The following is a 17970-nucleotide window of genomic DNA, read 5'->3' as shown; positions in this document are numbered from 1 at the left end:
ACCCCTAAAAGAGACTCAGGTGCAAGGTGCCCGCCTTATCCCGAGGGGCTGCCGGGGTGCCGGGTTCTCTTGGGGAAGATGGGATGATAGTCCCTCCCAGTGGGGTATAGAGATGGTGCCTGGACTCTGGTGTTCTTCTCTTGGGGTGGGAAAGCTGACTTCGACGTTCTCGTTCTGGTGGGGTGAGGGGAGTCGGACACCAGAGCAGCCCGAGACCCCCTTGCTTGGAACCCCCTACCACGTAAAAGGCCAGAGTGGCTGTAGCTGGGCTGGACCCAAGGGCGGAGAGTCTGTGGGCGGGGCTCCAGCAGGCCCCGCCCCCTCCCGCCAGCGCTGTCCCCGCATCTCGAAGTCTGCGAGGCCTCGGTGGGCGCTGAGAGCCTAGCGCCACAGCCCGCGCGACTCGCCGAGCCCGGCCCGCCCCGGGGTCTATGGGGCCGCTCCTCTGCTGCGCCGCCCGGCCGGCCCCACGCCGTGCCCGGAGCCTGACCCGTGGCCAGGTAACGAGGCTGTGGGTGCTGCGGGTAGGGAACGCCTTGGGGGCTGGCATGAGAGGACAGGGAACTCCTGGGTCCTGGAGGAAAAGGGGACCGGAACTCCACTGTGCTGGGAGCTAGGGCATCGGAACGCCTGTATCCCGAGGCTGAGGGAGGGGGCGCACAGATGTTGGGTCCTGGAGAAATCGGGGGCTGGGGGATCTGGACGCCAAGGTCTAGGGCATCGGGACACTTGGTTGGGGAGGCTTGGGGGCTGTGTGGATATGGGGAGCGGGGGTGGATCCTGAATGCCTAGTCCTGGAGAAATGAAGACCTAATTCAACACGTTCCTTGTTCTGGGGTATCTGGATACTAGGACACTTGGGCCCCGAGTGTCTGGTCCATCCTGGGGGCGTCCTCGGGCTGAGGCTCTGGCATCTGGGGTTGAGGCTCGCACGTCCGGGCCTTCAGGGAGGAAGTTGTGGTTGCGGAGATTTGGCTGCCCAGACACGTGGCATCACCCCGAGGGGCTGGGGGTGGTCCTTGGGCAGAGCATAGGGTGGGGTCCCTGGCCTCTGTCCCCCCTACCTCCTTAGCCCAGCCCGGGAAATAGGCGCACGGCAGATGCAAGGAACCGGACTCCTGGGATGGGCTTCTGGGGGCGGATTCCCCGGGGCAGAGGACTCTGGGGGCTGCAGCCGGGCGCGCCCGGGCCCCGGCGAGGCGCCCGCCCCCCTCCCGGCTTGGGCATGCTTGGCACGCAGCGCGCGGGCCGGTCGGATCCGTATGCGCGCCGCGTGCGCCTATTGGTATGCGGGAGCCGGCCCGGCGCGGGCGTGAGGCGGGCGCTCTAGCGGGCGGCGCGGGGGAGGCGGCGGCGGGGCACGTCCTCGTCCTGAGCTTCTCCCAGAACCCGGCGCGGTGAGAGCTGCGGACTGTGTAGCGGGGCCCCCAGGGAGGGGAAACTGAGGCAGCATCTAGCCGCAGCTCCTTGCTGGGACCCTGCGCCCCACGCGGACCTCGGTTTCCCTAGCAGGTGCCCCACCTGCCCCCTCGGGCGCTGAGCGCTGCCTCCCGCTCCTTCCCGCTGCAGGAGACGCGGCTCTCGAGTTCCGCAGGCTGCTCTGAGCCCGCCTGAGCGGGTCTCCGCGGAGATGGCGGCCCCCTACCCCAGCAGTGGCGGTGGAGGCGAGGTCAGGTGCGGGGGAGGTCGCGGCGGCAGCGTCCCTTGGGACTTTCTGCCGGGGTTCGTGGTCAAGACCCCGCCCGGACCCTGGTGAGCAAAGCTCCGCCCCTCGGGCTGTGGTCCCGCCCCCAAGGCGGTGTCCCGGGAGGATTCACGCTCACCTTCTGCCCCGCCCCCTCGGGCCAGAATTTCTTACCCGGAGTTGCTCCACTGTTGTTCTGTAACACCCACCCCACACACCTGGCGTTCTGTTCCTAGCCCCCTTCCTCGGAATTCCTACCCAAGATTCTTATCTCTCTCCTCTTCCTCCTCCTTCCCCCAGAATTTACACCCCAGGTTCTGCTCCACGGCCGGGTGTAGAAGTCACACTCAGGCTCTGCCCCACCTCGCGAGTGTTGAATCCACTTTCAACATCCCGTCCCGTTCCCGAGGCCCCAAGAGGCGAGGCTCGTCCCCCAACCCCAGACCCCTGAGTCCCCGGGCCCCGCTGACGCCCCCTCCGCGCCGCCCGCCCAGCCTGCAGGCGCAGCGCAAGGAGAAGTCCCGTAACGCGGCGCGCTCGCGGCGCGGAAAGGAGAACCTGGAGTTCTTCGAGCTGGCCAAGCTACTCCCGCTGCCCGGAGCCATCTCCAGCCAGCTGGACAAGGCGTCCATCGTGCGCCTCAGCGTCACCTACCTCCGCCTGCGCCGCTTCGCCGCTCTCGGGGCGCCACCCTGGGGGTTGAGGTCCGCGGGGCCGCAGGCTGGCCTAGGTGAGTGCGCATGCGCGGGGGTGGGGGGTCCAGGCGCGCTCCCCCGGTGCAGGGCACCCGGTATCTGAGAGTGCGCACCAGCTGTCTCCCAGCTCCTGCACCCTGAGGGAGTACAGGATTTGGAGTCAGACCTTTTGTGTGTTCCTATCAGGCGGCTTCTACTGTCCAAGCCTCAGTTTACTCATCTCTAAAACGGGCTCACCAGGTAGGGACGATTTCATGAATTCTGGCCTAATCACGGGCCTGGCCACACTGGATCATACAACCAGTTAATGCTCTTATTGTTATCAGGGAAAATGAATCATTATTATCACAAAGGAGATTATCACAGCACCATGGGCGGGACAGGGGGGACCCAGCCTGGGCCTCCTATCCACTAATGGGCAAGAAACTCCCGCACTCAGACCTGAGGGACCCCAGAGGGAACCTCTAGAGTCTGAATTCCCAGTTTGGGATGCGGGAGGGAGACAGGATAAATATGGCAGGTAAGATGGCGAACTTCAGAAAGACGGGGGTCCCTGTCCCCACTCAGCCACTCCCCACCGTTGTGACCCTGGGCAGGTCGCCTCACCTCTCTGTGCCTCACTTGTGAAATGGGAATCATGATGAAGCCCCTCCCCCACCCGCAGGGCTGAGAAGAGAAGATCTACCAGGTAATATGTGTATGTGTAAAGACCCTAAACACACCTGGCACAGAGTAAACGATCAACGTCTAGCAAGCACTGTTATCAATGGTTACCTGCAGGTTTATTGACCATCTACTGTGTGCCTGCTACGGTTCTGAGCCCTGGAGATCCAGCAGAAAACAAGCTGCATAAAAGTGCCTGCCCTGGACAGGCTGACATTCTACTGGCCAAGACACAATAACGAAATGCAATCAATAATATGTTAAAATATAGAATATGTAAAACACAGATATATAGATAGATAGATATCTACTTTCATTATTATTCAGACTTCATTATATAGAAGTGTTATGTTATTGTTTTTACTTCTATTTTATGTTTTATTACTTTACTCTTATTACGAGAAGAGAGCGAATCGTCTTCATCTGAGGTCGCAGGTGACAGGGACAGGGCACCCTAGGCTACTTTCACCCCCCCCCCCAAAGGCCTTAAGGGGGAGAAGAGAGCGAATCGTCTTCATCTGAGGTCGCAGGGGACAGGGACAGGGCCCCCTAGGCTACTTTCCCCCCCCCCCCCAAAGGGTTGTCCTTAAGGTGGGGTTGGAGGGGCTCCAATTCCCCTCCTGCCCTGGTCTCGGGGGGAGGGGGGAGAGAAAATAGCATTGATTAAACTCGCAATAAATCACCATTTAAATTTAAATAATCCGGCTTCCCAGGCGGTAATTAGGCGAATTGACTGGCGCGGAGAGAATGCGGCATTAGCGCCGCTGATTACTGTCATTACCGCGAACAACATGTGCGCCGGCGGGGGATAAACATCTTGTCTATTGTCCCCAAGCCCCGGGGAGAGAAAGGGGAAAGACGCTGAGAGAGCCTCACCGGCGTCCGGCCTCCCCCCTCCGTGCTTGCCAGGATGGCTAATTCAAGACCACTGACCTCAGCAACCTCCCTGCCTGTACGTGGGAAGGGGGAGGGGCAGGACAGTGTGCGGGGGAGGAACTGCGTGGACTCCCGCTGTACCCACAAAATTAAGAAATTGGGAGCATTTCCTGCTCTCCCGGGTCCCCAACAAGAGGCCAAGCACCTGCTTCAATAGTTCAGATGGGAAAACTGAGGACAGTGAATTAGCTGCCGTCAGAGAGCAAAGCATTCTGCCTCAAGCTCTCTGTAAAGGAGGGGGGCTCCCGCGTTCTCCTCAAAAATAATAACAGTAACATACCAGTCAGACACGGTGTTGAGTGCTGCATCCAAATTCACTTGCTAATCCTCTCAAAAATCTTCGGAGGGAGGCAATGCTATGTTCCCATTTTACAGAAGGGGAAAACTGAGACCCAGAGAGGTGAAGCTCTTTGCCCAAGGTCACACAACTGAGAAGGGGCCCAGCTGAGATTCAGACTCAAGTGGCCTGGCTCCAGAGCCCACCTTCTCAACCACCATCCTTGGCATGCTTGTGGGTCTCCAGGGATGGGTCCTATGTTGCAGGTCTCGGCCTCTCTCTGGGCCTTACTCTACCATCAGTGAAATGGGATGACAGATGTTGAAGTCTAGCCAGGGGGCTCTAAGTCTGGGGAGGAGACAGCCTTGATCTCCTATCAGTGTTTGTCATTCATTCAACAAATGCCCAATGAATACCTTCCCTGTGCCAGGCACCATTCTAGGTGCTGGGGACACAGCAGGGAACAGGACAAAGTCCCTGCCCTCAAAGGTGGGCCTACACACCTGACATGGTAGGTCCCTTGCCCCCCACCTCCCTGATATCACCTTTCCACCCCTCTGGCCTCTTTAACCCCCTCCCCCACATGGGCCACCTTGCTGTTCAGAGAAGCCTGTTCCCACCTCAGGGCCTTTGCACTTGCTGGGCTTCCACCAGGAATTCCCTTCCCTTAGAATGTGGGCTTTTCAGTCAAGCCTTCCCTGACCACTCTATTAAAAATGACAACCCTGGGACTTCCCTGGTGGTCCAGTGGTTAAGACTTCACCCTCCAGTGTAGGGGGTGCAGGTTTGATCCCTGGTCAGGGAGCTAAGATCCCACATGCCCAGGGCTAAAAAAACAAAACATAAAACAGAAGCAATATTGTGGCAAATTCAATAAAGACTTTAAAAAGAGAGAGAGAGAGAATAGTACGTGGCATATAGTAGGTGCTTAAAAAAAAAAAAAGACAACCCCCTGCTCCCAGCATGTCCTATCTTCCTTTCCTGTCTTACTTCTTTCCATAGTACTAATCATCATCTAATACTATATATTTTTTATTTCTGTTGTTTATTGTGTTTCTCCCCTACAGCACCTTGTGTGCTGAGCCTAGAATAGTGCCTGGGGCACAGTAAGGGGTCACTAAATATTTCTTGAGTGACTATAGAACTGCGTGAGGGGAGGAGGGGGGACATCACAACTCACAGGTCAGGCACGACCTCTCTAAGTGACCTTTGAGCTGAGACTGGAAGGAGGTGAGGGAGCAAAAGCTAGGAGAAAAGCTGGGAGGAGAGTTTTCCAGGCAGCGGGAACAGCAAGTGCAAAGGCCCTGAGGCAGGCAGCAATCAGCTTGCTAGATGCAGGCCACAGTTGTGAGGTCAGGGGCTCCAGAGAGGAGTAAGTGAGGCAGGAAGTGGTCAGCGGGTCAGGGGCCAGGTCCTGCAGGGCCTGTCAGGCCGTGGTGAGGACTTTGGCTGTTACCCCGAGTGAGATGGGAGTTGCAGAGGTGGCGGATGTGAGGGCAGAAGCTGGGAGCCCAGTGAGGAGGCAAGTGCAGTCGTCCAGGCGGGAGGTGGGGCAGCTAGACCAGGGTGGGGGCAGTGGGGTGAGAGGTGGTCGGATTCAGGTGATGCAGTGAGGGTCCAGCCTCAGGACTTGCAGAATATGGGTGAAGGTGTGGGAGAAAGCGAGGGTCAAGGTGGATGGTAAGGAAGCCTCCCCAAAAGGTAGAGGTGCCTGAAGTAGAGCTTATTCTGAGAAGAATAGTGCAGGACTCACCTATTGTGTACCTGGCTGTGTGCCATTTGCATGCATGAACCCATTCAGCTCCAGCCCTAGACCCATTTCACAGATGCAGCTGAGGAAAGTACAGCCAGAAATGCACCCACTCCAGTCCTCAGGCCTGCTCCCAGGGAGCAAGGCACTCTGATTATGGCAGGGGGCTCCCTCTCCCAGACTTCCAAAGCTAATGAAGTCCCAGCCCTTCATTGGTTGCCCTAGCCCAGGGCAGCAAATCCCTCAGGGCAGTTGAGAATGGGAGGTGGAGGGGGACCCCTGGGAGAAGTCTTGGCTTCTCCCCTCGGCCCCTCAGCGCCCCCGCTGTGTGTGGGGGAAGATGAGAGCTGGGACAGTTTTGTTCCAGCAGAGGCAGGCTCTGATAAGAAACTCAGCAAATGTTTGTTGAATGAGCGAATGGTGGTTGGGGTCCGGATGTGAGGAGGGGGCAGATCTGAGAGTAGGGAAGAGCCCACAGCTGAATCTGGTGGACACAGGAGTTGAGGTATTTGTGGGAGCGGGGAGGAAACACAGAGAGAGGAGTCAGGGAGTTGGTGGATTTGGGGCAGGGGGAGGCTGGGGGTAATAAGACACATCAGTCAGGGATGGGGACAGAGGCCTGGGAAAGGATGAGGGAACAGCAAGTGGCTGAGCCCTCCCCCTATACACACTCCGCTCCCGACGTGCCCATTAAGGCTGTTAATTGCAGCCGTTCAGTCTGACCTGGGCTGATCCTGTGAGAGGGAAAATGAAGGAATTAGCAAAAATGACAGGGGAAAATTGCGACAATTAGCAGGCGGCATTGTTCCCGCCTGTCACCCGGCTGGTTCCCGCTGCATCTCGGGGGAGGGGTCCCAATCACACACACACCCCCGTTATTGTTCCTGGAGTTCCAGGCGGGGGTGGAAAAAGGGTGTGAACAGCCGTGGGGATGCTGGGGGTGCTCCTGGGAGAGGAGGCGTGACCAAACATTAAGGGGCTGGGGGCGGGGCTTGGGAGCTGCGTCCTGATTGGGGGGGAGGGGGTGGCGTTTCGCCGCCTGGTGTTTTGATGGTCTGGAAATAACAATAGTAATCACGCTATTAATACTGATCCCAGCTCTGTTTCAGAGCACCTGCTGCATGCGGGCGCCTGGTAGGCCCTTTCAGTTCCCTAAGCCAACTGAATGCTCAACACCCCTGCGAGATCAGCTCGCTTAGCAAACCCACCTGACACAGGAGGAAACTGAGGCACAGAGAAGTGAAGGCACTGGTCCCAGGGCACACAGCCAGGGAGGAACAGTCCTGGGGCTTAACACCAGAACTGGACCCTCGGCCCTGCAGGAGCCAGGTGCTTGGGGACCCTCGAGGTCACTGGCTCCCCAATCTGGGCACGGACCCCTTGCGGGGGTCGTTCTCTGCAGGGTCAGGGAGGGCATCCTGGGTGGGAACAGAGTCCAGGAACACAGGGCCTCTGCCCAGGCCCAGCATGGATGTCTGGAGCCCTCTGCTCCTCCCTGTGGGGGGAGGGGTCGGCCTGTGTCTCTGTTTTCTGTCTATTTCTCCATCTCTGTCTTCCTGCCACTTTCTCTGTATCTGTCTCTGTACATCTGTTTCCCTCTGTCCCTCCATCTCTTTATGTCTCTCTGTCTTTACCTATCTCTGTCTCAGTTTCTCTGTGTCTATATATGTCTCTACCCCTCCCTCTTTTTAAAAAAATTTATTGGAGTAAAATTTATATAACATGAAATTCACCGTTTTACAGTGTGCAATTCGGTGGCACTTAGCACATTCACAATGTTGTGCAACCAGCACTTCTATCTAGTTCCAAAACATTTTCATCACCCTCCAAAAACCCTGTCCCATTAGCAGTCCCTCCCCATTCCTCCTACCCCTTCCCCCAGCCCCTGGCAACCACTGATCTGCTTTCCATCTCTGGGTTTGCCTCTTCTGAACGTTTCATATAAATTGAATCCTACACTGTGTAGCCTCTGTGTTCAGCTTCTTTCACTTAGCATAATGTTTTCAAAGTTCATTCACGTCGTAGCATGGATCGGTACTCCATTTCTTTTTATGGATGAATAATCTTCCATTCTATGAATATAGCACATTTTATTTATCCATTCATCAGTTAATGGACATTTGGGTTGTTTCCACCTTTTGGCTATTAGGAGTAATGCTGCTATGAACATTCATGTACAAGTTTTGTTAGAGCACCTGTTTTCAATTCTTTGGGGTGTATACCTAGGAGTGGAATTGCTGGGTTATATGGTAATTCTATGTTTGACTTATTGAGGAATTGCCAAACTATTTTCCAGAGTGGCACATCGTTTCACATTCTCACCAGCAATGCACGGGGGGTTCCAATTTCTCCACATCCTCGCCAACACTTGTTTTCTATTTAAAAAAAAAATTCGAACCATCCTAGCGGGTGTGAAGTGATCTCTCACTGTGGTTTTGATTTGCATTTTGCTAATGACTAATGATGTTGAACATCTTTTCATGTGCTTATGGGCCATTTGTGCATCTTCTTTGGAAGAATATCTGTTCAAATCCTTTGCGCATTTTTGAATTGTGTTGTTCATCCTTTCGTTGTTGAGTTATTTCTTTCTCTATTTCCTTATATCTCTCTGTCCGTCTATTTGTCTGTCTTTGTCTCTCAATGTCTCTTTCTCTGTCTCTCTGTCTCTCTCCTTTTCTGTCTCCTATCTGCCTCCTTCTCACCCTTCAGGTCTGAGCTCAAACACGCCTTCCTTCAACAGGCCTTTCCACATGCTTCTTCTTTCATTTATTTATTTATTTATTTTAAATAAATAAATAAAATATTTTGGCTGCGTTGGGTCTTTGTTGCTGCACGTGGGCTTTCTTCAGTTGCGGCGAGCGGGGGGCTAGTCTTCGTTGCGGTGCACGGGCTTCTCATTGAGGTGTCTTCTCATGTTGCGGAGCACAGGCTCTAGGGGCGCAGGCTTCAGTAGTTGTGGCACACGGGCTTAGTTGCTCCGCAGCTCGAACCCATTTCCCCTGCATTGGCAGGCGGATTCTTAACCACTGCGCCACCAGGGAAACCCCCCATGCTTCTTTATTTCACACCACCTATTCGATTCTTCATAGGGCCAACAGGCCCTGGCCTCACCACTCCCTCTTCCCCCAGCCCCAGGCCGCCGGGGCCCCGTGGCCCTGGTCTCCGAAGTCTTCGAGCAGCACCTGGGAGGACACATCCTGCAGGTGAGGCCCCTTCCCTGCCTGCTGCTCCTTGCTGCCACCTGGTGGCCGTCTCCGGAGAACCGCACCCTTTTCTCCAGCATCAGTCCCGTAGGGGAGCCCCAGAACTGGGAGGCAGAATGCTCAGGCTCCCCCTCCTGCTCCCCGCAGGGCCACTGAAGCGCTTTACCCCAGAATAATCCATCCCAGGAGGAGATCCAGATTTCAGAACCTCTTACAGATGCCAGGCCCTCCTCTCCCCCACCCCGTCTCTCCCCACTCTAGTCCCTGGACGGCTTCGTGTTTGCCTTGAACCAGGAAGGGAAGTTCCTCTACATCTCAGAGACAGTCTCCATTTATCTGGGTCTCTCACAGGTAAGGGGTCCGCAGCAGCCTGCCTGGACTGGCTCAGCTGCCATCTCCCTTGCCGGCCCTCCTCTCTCCTGGCCTCACCGTCCCAGCATGAAAAAAAGAAAAAAAGGACTGGATCTTTGGTTCCCAAAGTGTGTTCCTTGGAACCCCACATGGCACCTAACATGGCTCCTCCTCCCAGGCAGTGGAGGGTTATTAAAGTAAGAGGTCGATTTGGAGAAAGCAAAATAGCAGAAAGATAAATTTACCTATGAGTGCTTGCCATCTGTACCGTATTTACCAAAACTTGTTTATTCTTAACACTTTTAAAGGATTACAGCAATTCGTACCAGAAGGGCTTGGGTTTCCCAGCTTGGAAGATTTTCTGTGGCATTTTAGTTGACTAGTTTTCATTTTGCCTTTATTTCAACCCACTGTTTCTGTTCCAGCTCCTGCAGCTGGTGGCTGAAAGGTAAAAGGAGGGCAAAGAGAAGCCAAAAGCCCCCATCCCTGGAGTCTTGGCTCCGTGCAGCATCTTAGGCCTTGCCAATCCAATCAGTACAAATTTCTGTCAACTTTTATCATTTTTACAAAGATTTTGACAAATGGTAAATTTAGAAAATTCAGTGCATTGGTATTTGGCCTTCGTGAGCAGCTCTTCAGTGAGTTGTTGGAGGTTCCTGGAGGAGGAAGACCCTGAAGGGAGAATATGGACAAGAGGAAGGGAGGGAGGAAGAGTGGGGGGAAAGGCTCAAAGCTGGTGTGTGTGTGTGGGGGGGGGTGTTTAATGAGGGATAGAGGGAAGCATGTGACCCCAAGCCCAGGGGCAGTGGGAGCCATGGGAGGTTACTTTTCTTTTTTTAAAATTTTATTTTATTTATTTTTATTTTTGGCTGCGTTGGCTTTCCGTTGCTGCGCACGGGCTTTCTCTAGTCGTGGTGAGCAGGATACTCTTCGTTATGGTGCGCAGGCTTCTCATTGCGGTGGCTTCACTTGTCGCGGAGCACGGGCTGTAGGTGCATGGGCTTCTGTAGTTGTGGGCTCAGTAGTTGTGGCTCGCGGGCTCTAGAGCACAGGCTCAGTAGTTGTGGCGCACGGGTTTAGTTGCTCCACGGCATGTGGGATCTTCCAGGACCAGGGCTCAAACCCGTATCCCCTGCATTGGCAGGCGGATTCTTAACCACTGCGCCACCAGGGAAGTCCCATGGGAGGTTTCTGAGAGGAGGAGGGCCATGGTCAGGGGAGTAACTTAGGGAGGGGTATGTACGTGGGGACTGAAGGCCAGAAGACCAGTGAGGACGCTGGGACAGAAACACAGCAGGGAGAAGATGGGTGCGGGGACTGGGAAGGTGTGGAGATAAGGGCACTACTGTGAGAGATTTGAGGGATGAATTGAATGTAAAAGTCAGTTTAATTAAAAGGTTCCAACTCTTTAAAGAGTTTGAAAGCCATTCCACTGCTTGTGTCCTGATTTCCATCCTGTGAGTCATTTCAGGGCGCAGTTGTTTGCTGTATGGGGGTGAGTGAGTAAGCAAGAGCTGCGTATATGAAGGCTTACGACACCCCCATCCCAACCACATACACAGCTTCTTTATACTGTAGGCAGGGGCAGAAAATCCTTAGTAATCTCTGGGTTTGAAGTGGGAGGGCACGGGAAGCGCCTAAGTTTTTATCCTCCTTTAAAATGGTTTAAATATATATATTTATTTTCTAATAAAAACACACACCTGCTTGCAGGCGGGTGAGCCTGTGGCAGAACAGGCGGGCGAGTGACTGCGCGCGCACCTTACCCGCCCCCTGCATTCCCTTCCTTCGCCGGCAGGTGGAGCTGACGGGCAGCAGCCTCTTCGACTACATTCATCCGGGGGACCACTCCGAGGTGCTGGAGCAACTGGGGTTGCGGGCCCCGACCCCTGGGCCCCCCACCCCGCCCTCCGTCCCCTCCTCTTCCTCCTCCTCGTCCTCGTCCTCCTCGCTTGCGGATACCCCTGAGATCGGTAATTCTCAGCATCCCCAAAGAAAGAGGCCTGAGGGTAGCTTAGGGGATGCTGGGTACAGTGTATCCAACTATGTCTCCTTTATACAAAAACACTCTTGTTAGAGTTTTGCAAGCAAGTTTTTGTAAAATGAATCAGAGTCTAAATTGAGGTAGCGAGACGTGGCTCCCTAAGATTGCCTGGATCCCCAAGATTTGAACTTTAGAAAGACCACTCTGGCTGCAGAGTGGAGGTGGGTGCCTGTGGGTGACAGATGGAACCAGGCTTTGGTAAATAATAACAACGTGTGCTTATTGGGCATTTACACGTGCCCTGCCTTTAAGTACATAATTTTATTAAATCCTAACCACAAGCCCACAAAGCAGGAGCTATGACTATCTCCATTTTACAGAGGAGAAACCTGGGGCACAGCATAGAGAGGTTGTGTCCCAGGTCAGCTGTAAGTGATTGAGCTGGACTCCAGCCCAGGCTTGTCTGATTCCAGCGCCTGTGCGGCTACTCCTCTCCAGTGGAAAATTCCGCTCCATTTTGGGGAGGGTGTTGGAGATTACCCTTTTAGCTCTGAGATATTGGGGGACTGAGTTTATCTTTCTCATAAATAGGCTTTTCTTATATGGGGTTTGCTTAATACCCAAACCATCTGAGCTATCAGCAGTGCTTGAAAGCTTGGGGAGATGTTTTTGACACGTGTGGGACTGTTAGGGAGCGTGGTTATATTTACATCTCAGTTTGAGGTACAGGGTCATCTGGGTGTGAGCATATTTATAAGACAATTTCACAGGGTTTATAGAATAATCTGTATTTGTGTGGCTTATTTGTTGCTATAGCCCCAGCCCCCACTCTGTGCTCAGCCCTCTGTTGGGCAGGGCTGGGGACACAGTGGTGACAAGAGCCCACCCTCCCGGGGCTCACAGTCCAGTGGGGGAGATTGACCCTGTCCCCAGACAGTGATGACCCAGAGTGGGCAGGGCTGGGGTAGGAGACCCCAGAGGGGCAGCTGACCCAGCCTGGGGGTCAGGGAGGACTTCCTGGAGGAGATGTCTGATCTGAGACCTGGAGGTTGTGGCTAGAGATGATGTCAGCAGGAGGCAGGGCCTCCTTTGGCATGGCCAAAGTTTTAGGCCATGGTGAGGAGGAGCTGGGCTTTCCCCCAAGGGTACTAGGGAGCCATGGCAGTTCAGAGCAGAGGAGGGATGGGGTCAGAAAGACCAGGCTGGGTGCCATGCTGCTGGGAGGGGAGGTTGACGTAGGATGTCAGCGGGCTTGAAGAACCAGTAGGTGCGTCTGTGTGACTGTGGCCATGACCCTGTGTCTGGATAGCTCTGTAGAGGGCAGGGGCGGCCCGTGTGTGTCCTCTTCAGGACCCCATAACCTTCCTTCACTCTTTCGTCCCAGAGGCCAGCCCCACCGAGGTGCCCCCCTCCTCCCGGGCCCAGGAGCGCTCCTTCTTCATCCGCATGAAGTCCACCCTCACCAAGAGGGGGCTGCACGTCAAGGCCTCGGGGTACAAGGTGGGTGCGAGCTCTCCGCCCCAGCCCCTGACTCCCGGGTCCCCTCCCTGGCCCAAGGAGAGCGCCTGTATTCACGCCAGCTCTGTCCACGGGCCCCCCTGGTCCTCCCGCCCCACGGGCCCCGCCTTGCCCTCCTCCGATCGCGCCTGCCACCTGCAGGTCATCCATGTGACCGGTCGCCTTCGGGCCCGCGCCCTGGGCCTTGTGGCCCTTGGCCACACGTTGCCCCCGGCCCCACTGGCTGAGTTGCCGCTGCACGGACACATGATCGTCTTCCGACTCAGCCTGGGTCTCACCATCCTTGCTTGTGAGAGCAGGTACCGGGGTTGGGGGCTGAGGTGGGAGGATGGGGGCGCACGGGAGAGGGGGGGTAGGCAGGAAGTCAGAGGAGCTCGGGGGCGGGGCCTGGGGCGGGGCCTCTGGGATGGAAGCGGGGCTGTGCTGGATTCCGAGAGACCCAGGCCCGCCCTTCAGCAGAGCTCCGCCCTTCCCTGATCCTATTTCTCTCTGCCTCTCCAGCCTCTCATCTCTCACCCACTCTCCCGCACCACGCAGTGGGGGGAAATTAAATAGCGAAATAGTCTCCAAGCACCGAGCGCCTCCGGAGTGGCCGGGCCACCCCACACCCAGGAGTGCCGTCTGACTGAATGCCCATAGCTGCCCGAGGAGGGAAACTATTTTAAATATTCTCCCACCCATTTTACAGAGGGAAAAACCGAGACCCAGAGCACTCCAGAGCCAGGGTTTGGACCCTGAGGGATTCCAGAGCCAACCCTGCCTCTTTCTCCCCACCCCATGGTCTGGGACCCCTTCTCCCCTCCTCTCTGTTGCCCCCTGCCCTCAGAGTCAGCGACCACATGGACCTGGGGCCCTCGGAGCTAGTGGGCCGCAGCTGCTACCAGTTTGTCCACGGACAGGATGCAACCAGGATCCGCCAAAGCCACCTGGACCGTGAGGACCCCTCACCCCAGACCTGAGCACCCCCACTGCCCCACTCCCTGGAAGTCCTTCTCCCCGGCTGACCACAGTCCCTCCTGCTGCCACCTCCGGGGGCTCCACTCAGCATAGGAGGAGCAGCAAGGAGACTCTGAGCAACAGCTCAGGATGGGGGCATGGGGAGTAAGGGGAACCGTGGGGTAGCTCTGACCCACCTTTCAAAATCCAGGGGCCTTGATGCCGGGTTACTGCTCCGTCTCTCTGACTCGGGCTCTCTCTGCCTCCCTCTCTGTACTTTGCCTTTCTCTTCTCCACACCGTCTCTTCCTGTTTCCCTGTTGCCCCCTCTCTGCCCGTCTCCCTGTCCACCTCTTTCCCACTGCCTGTCTCTCTCTGCCCCTCTCACCTCATCCCGCCCCTACCCCATCCCTTCCGGTGTCTCCGGTCCCTGGGCTGGGCCCAGTGCTGGACAAGGGCCAGGTGATGACCGGTTACTACCGTTGGCTGCAGCGCGCCGGGGGCTTCGTGTGGCTGCAGTCCGTGGCCACCGTGGCCATGAGCGGGAAAAGCCCTGGAGAGCGCCACGTGCTCTGGGTCAGCTACGTGCTCAGGTGAGGGTTGCGCCCCTCTCCTCTCCCACGGGGAGCTCAGAACTCCCTCCAGAAGATTCTGCCAGCTCTCCCCACCTTTGGGTGGGGGCTCTTCAGGGAGGGCTTCTAGAAAAGGACAGATGTGGGCAGTGGTGGTGAAAACATGAAGGGGAACAGGGTCCGGTGAGAGTAAAGGCCTGGACGAGGAATGAGCTTGCAGGAGGCCAGGGGTGCGTGGCGGAGTGACAAGCGCTTCCAGGGAGAAAGAGGCAGATGTGAAGTGGCCTCAGGCCCAGGGTGCTTCTGGGGCACTGGGGAGCCACGGCAGGCTCTTACCAGGGGAGGGCCACCACAGAGCAGAGCAGATGATGGAAAGAAGCTGGAGGTGGGAAGGACGTTCCAGGCCAAGGGCACAGCACAGGCAAAGGCTCAGGGTCACAGCCGGACCCATCTGAGGAACTACAGCGGGTGCTCTGGGCTGGAGTATAGAGTCTCTAGAGACGAAGCTTAGGACGGTGGTGGGGGCACTGGGGAGCCATGGAAGGGTTTAGGGCTGGAGAGAGTCACAGTCAAATCTGCTTCTTGGAAAGACCGCTCTAGCTGCCATGTAGAGGGAGGTCTGTGGGACAAGACAGGGATGGGAGGCCAGGGGCAGGTCCTGGGAAATGCCAGGCAGCACAGGTGGAGGAGGGGAGGCGGCCATCTGGCCATCTCTGGCTTTGCGGGGCCTGGGTCTGAGCCTCTGAGAGGAGCAGCAGGTTTGGAAGAAAGATGCTGAGGTCAGATGAGCATGAGGTACCCGGGGGACACTTAGGTGGTGACATCCAGGTGGCCACGGGCTGCAAAGGTTTGGCCTCGGGTGACTGGGCCAAGCTGGGCTAGAAGCCAACTTGGAGTTTGGGGTCCAATGATGAGTCCTAAGTGCCTCGGGCGGGGGCGGGGGGAAGTGTCTACACTCAGAGTGGGAGGGGAAGTCTACACTCACAAGACTGGCAGGCAGGAGGGAGTCTCCCCTCACCAGAGGCTGGGTGGCCCGGGATTTGAGCTCCCAATCCCATCTGTCTTGTCCCAGTCAAGCCGAGGGGGGCCAGATACCTCTGGACGCCTTCCAGCTTCCGGCCAGCATGGCCCATGAGGACACGTCCAGCCCGGAGCCAGCACCCACAGGTGAGCCCACCTCCCACCCCAGCCCCTGGGAGGCTCCGAGTGGCCTCTGGGACCTGTGCTGTCTGGTGCGGAAGCCACTAGCTTCACATGTGGCTATTTACAGTAAGATTAAAATTAAAATTCCATTTCCTTAGTTGTACTCGCCACGTTTGAAGAGCTTGGTGGCCATAGGTGGCCAGTGCAGATATGGAACTTCCTTCCAGAGGACAGCCTGGGTCCAGACCAGAGCCTCTGACATCTGGGGCACGGTCACGCTTTGTGGTGGCGGCCGTCCCATGCATTGTAGGGCATTTAGCAGCATCCCTGACTTCTACCCACTAGAATCCAGGAGTATCCTCCTCCCCAGTTGTGACAACCAAAAATGCCTCCAGACTTTGCCAAGTGTCCCCTGAGGGGACCAAACCCCTCCAGCAGAGATCCACAGGTCTTGACCACGGGGCGCCGCTCTATTCCACAGATGGGAAGGCTGAGGGCTGGGGACGCGCACACACGGAGCCCTTCAGAATCTTCCTCTTGCAGAGCCAGAGCCACCAGTGGAAGGAAAGCAGGCCGTCCCCCCGCAGGAGGACAAGGCCCCCCAGCCCCGGGGCAAACCCATCAAAGTGGAGCCTGGCCCAGGGGAGACTGAAGACCCGGAGGACAGTGGGGATGAGAAGCCGTCTGGCCACCTGGCCCCAACGAGGCCCGAGTTCACGTCAGTCATCCGGGCGGGGGCGCTGAAGCAGGACCTGGTGGGGCCGTGGGGCCTGGCGCCTCCTGGGGACCCCCCACCTTCCCTCCTGCACACTGGCTTCCTGCCCCCCGTGGTGCGGGGCCTGTGCGCACCTGGCACCATCCGCTACGGCCCTGCCGAGCTGGGCCTCGTGTACCCGCACCTGCAGAGGCTGGCCCCGGGCCCCACCCTCCCCGAGGCCTTCTACCCAGCGCTGGGCCTGCCCTACCCGGGGCCCCTGGGCACCAGGGTGCAGCGGAAGGGGGACTGAGGACTGGAACAGCCCCCCACGTGGCCGGACCTGGGGGATGGGTGGGGACCAGGGCTCTGAGCCCCGGTGAATTAAACGCCTGCTCCCGCTCTGTGGCTCCTCTCTGGGGTCAAGGAGCTCCTCTCTCCTTTTCTTCCTTCTTAGGTATCTCCGCGTGCCCCCCAGCGCCTTCCGCCCCTACCCTCCTCCTTCGCTCAGCATCCCCGCAAAAGCAACCACCACTCAGAATTGGGAGCAAGGGAAGGGTCAGGTTTTAATGTCCCGGTCCTCAGGCCCCAGCAGTCCAGCGCCCGGCCGTTCCCCGCGGCCGCGGCCCTGCGGCTCACTCCGGTGGCGGCCGGCCCGCCTCATCCGGCCCTTCCGGTGCGGCGGTCCCGTCGTCTTCGGGCACCAGTTCCACGTCCAACTCCAGCTGGCCCATGTAGAGGCCGACGGCACAAGCCCAGAGCAGGCCGGCGGCCAGCACGGCGCCCACGCCTGCGGCCGCGCCCCCCAGCGAGAGCTGCATGGGCCCCCGCAGCGCCGCCAGGCCCACCACATAGGAGGCGCCGCCCCACACCACACACAGGCCGCCCAACAAGAAGAAGCCTGTGGGACAGAGTGCGGGCCGGCGTCAGGGAGGCTGATCCTGGGGACCCAGGCCATTCACGGGACTGAGGTGGCGTTAGAAAGGGGATGGGGCACACTCAAGAGAGGGGTAGGGGTCAGGGACAGTACAGAGCCAAGGTCGGGGACAGGAGAAGGAATCGGAGGGGTGGCTAGGCTTGGAGGTGGGGGGCTGGTCTGAGAGCACAGATAAGGTCGGAGGGGCAGGGGCAGGACCAGGCTGGGGGTGGGGCTGGGACAGAGACCCTCATCTTTGTTGAGAAGTTAGATTGGAAAGGATGAGAACCCACAGCCCTGCCCTGAGCCACCCCCTCTGGTGGGTCCAGTGCCCAGGAGGTAGGGATGGGGTGGGTAGAAGGTGGACACTCACAAGTGAAGGTGAGGCAGCTTCCGGTGGGGGAAGAATGAGGGGTTCTAGCGACGTTTACTCTGGGGGGCGGTGACGGGATGGGGCAGGAGTCTACCTTCCCCAGTGGGGGAGGGAGCGCCCCACTCCCTGGTGGGGGCGACACTGGGGTCTGCACTCACCGTAGGCGGCCTCCCGACCCATATCACTCTGCATGAAGGAGATGACCCCGATGCCTGATGCCAGGAGGCCATTGCGGAACCAGGAGAGGAAGGCTGGAGGGGGTGGGGCGGGGCGGGG

The 17970-nt window shown here is 57.4% G+C and overlaps 2 protein-coding genes across 3 annotated transcripts in view; one reads left to right on the top strand and one right to left on the bottom strand.

Annotated features, from left to right (window-relative positions):
• The first annotated feature begins 367 nt into the window (after positions 1-367).
• On the top strand, positions 368-16808 carry NPAS1 (neuronal PAS domain protein 1). Of its 2 annotated transcripts, XM_007458485.1 has the most exons (12): positions 368-524; positions 1570-1752; positions 2179-2414; positions 9135-9208; positions 9470-9559; positions 11358-11532; positions 12928-13043; positions 13203-13360; positions 13888-13994; positions 14442-14589; positions 15641-15735; positions 16255-16808. In XM_007458485.1, exons 2-12 carry the CDS (start codon positions 1631-1633, stop codon positions 16716-16718), a joined length of 1785 nt encoding a protein of 594 aa, XP_007458547.1. In that variant the 5' UTR covers positions 368-524; positions 1570-1630; the 3' UTR covers positions 16719-16808. The 2 variants fall into 2 exon arrangements, with proteins under 2 accessions (XP_007458547.1, XP_007458546.1); XM_007458484.1 differs by lacking the exon at positions 368-524 and having other exon boundaries at positions 1458-1752.
• Positions 16809-16949: 141 nt separating this feature from the next.
• The window catches only part of TMEM160 (transmembrane protein 160), a 2392-nt gene continuing 1371 nt past the window's right edge, over positions 16950-17970 (bottom strand). Inside the window, exons 2-3 of the mRNA XM_007458483.1 lie at positions 17853-17945; positions 16950-17306 (exon numbers count right to left, since the gene is read on the bottom strand). Of these exons, the coding sequence (XP_007458545.1) occupies positions 17041-17306; positions 17853-17945 (359 nt within the window). The 3' untranslated portion in view covers positions 16950-17040. The remainder of the gene's footprint in view (positions 17307-17852; positions 17946-17970) is intronic.

The sequence above is a fragment of the Lipotes vexillifer genome, unplaced genomic scaffold, assembly GCF_000442215.2.
Source record: "Lipotes vexillifer unplaced genomic scaffold, Lipotes_vexillifer_v1.1 scaffold371, whole genome shotgun sequence".
Lineage (NCBI taxonomy): Eukaryota > Metazoa > Chordata > Mammalia > Artiodactyla > Lipotidae > Lipotes > Lipotes vexillifer.
The sequence above is the reverse complement of the archived record's forward strand: the minus strand, read 5'-3'. Positions and strand labels throughout refer to the sequence as shown.

Bases quoted from the DNA above. Each gene is read 5' to 3' on its own strand.
- NPAS1 (XM_007458485.1), top strand. From the start codon at position 1,631: ATGGCGGCCCCCTACCCCAGCAGTGGCGGTGGAGGCGAGGTCAGGTGC. The intron at 1,753-2,178 runs GTGAGCAAAGCT...CCGCCCGCCCAG, and splicing joins AAGACCCCGCCCGGACCCTG to CCTGCAGGCGCAGCGCAAGG. The intron at 14,590-15,640 runs GTGAGGGTTGCG...GTCTTGTCCCAG, and splicing joins TGGGTCAGCTACGTGCTCAG to TCAAGCCGAGGGGGGCCAGA.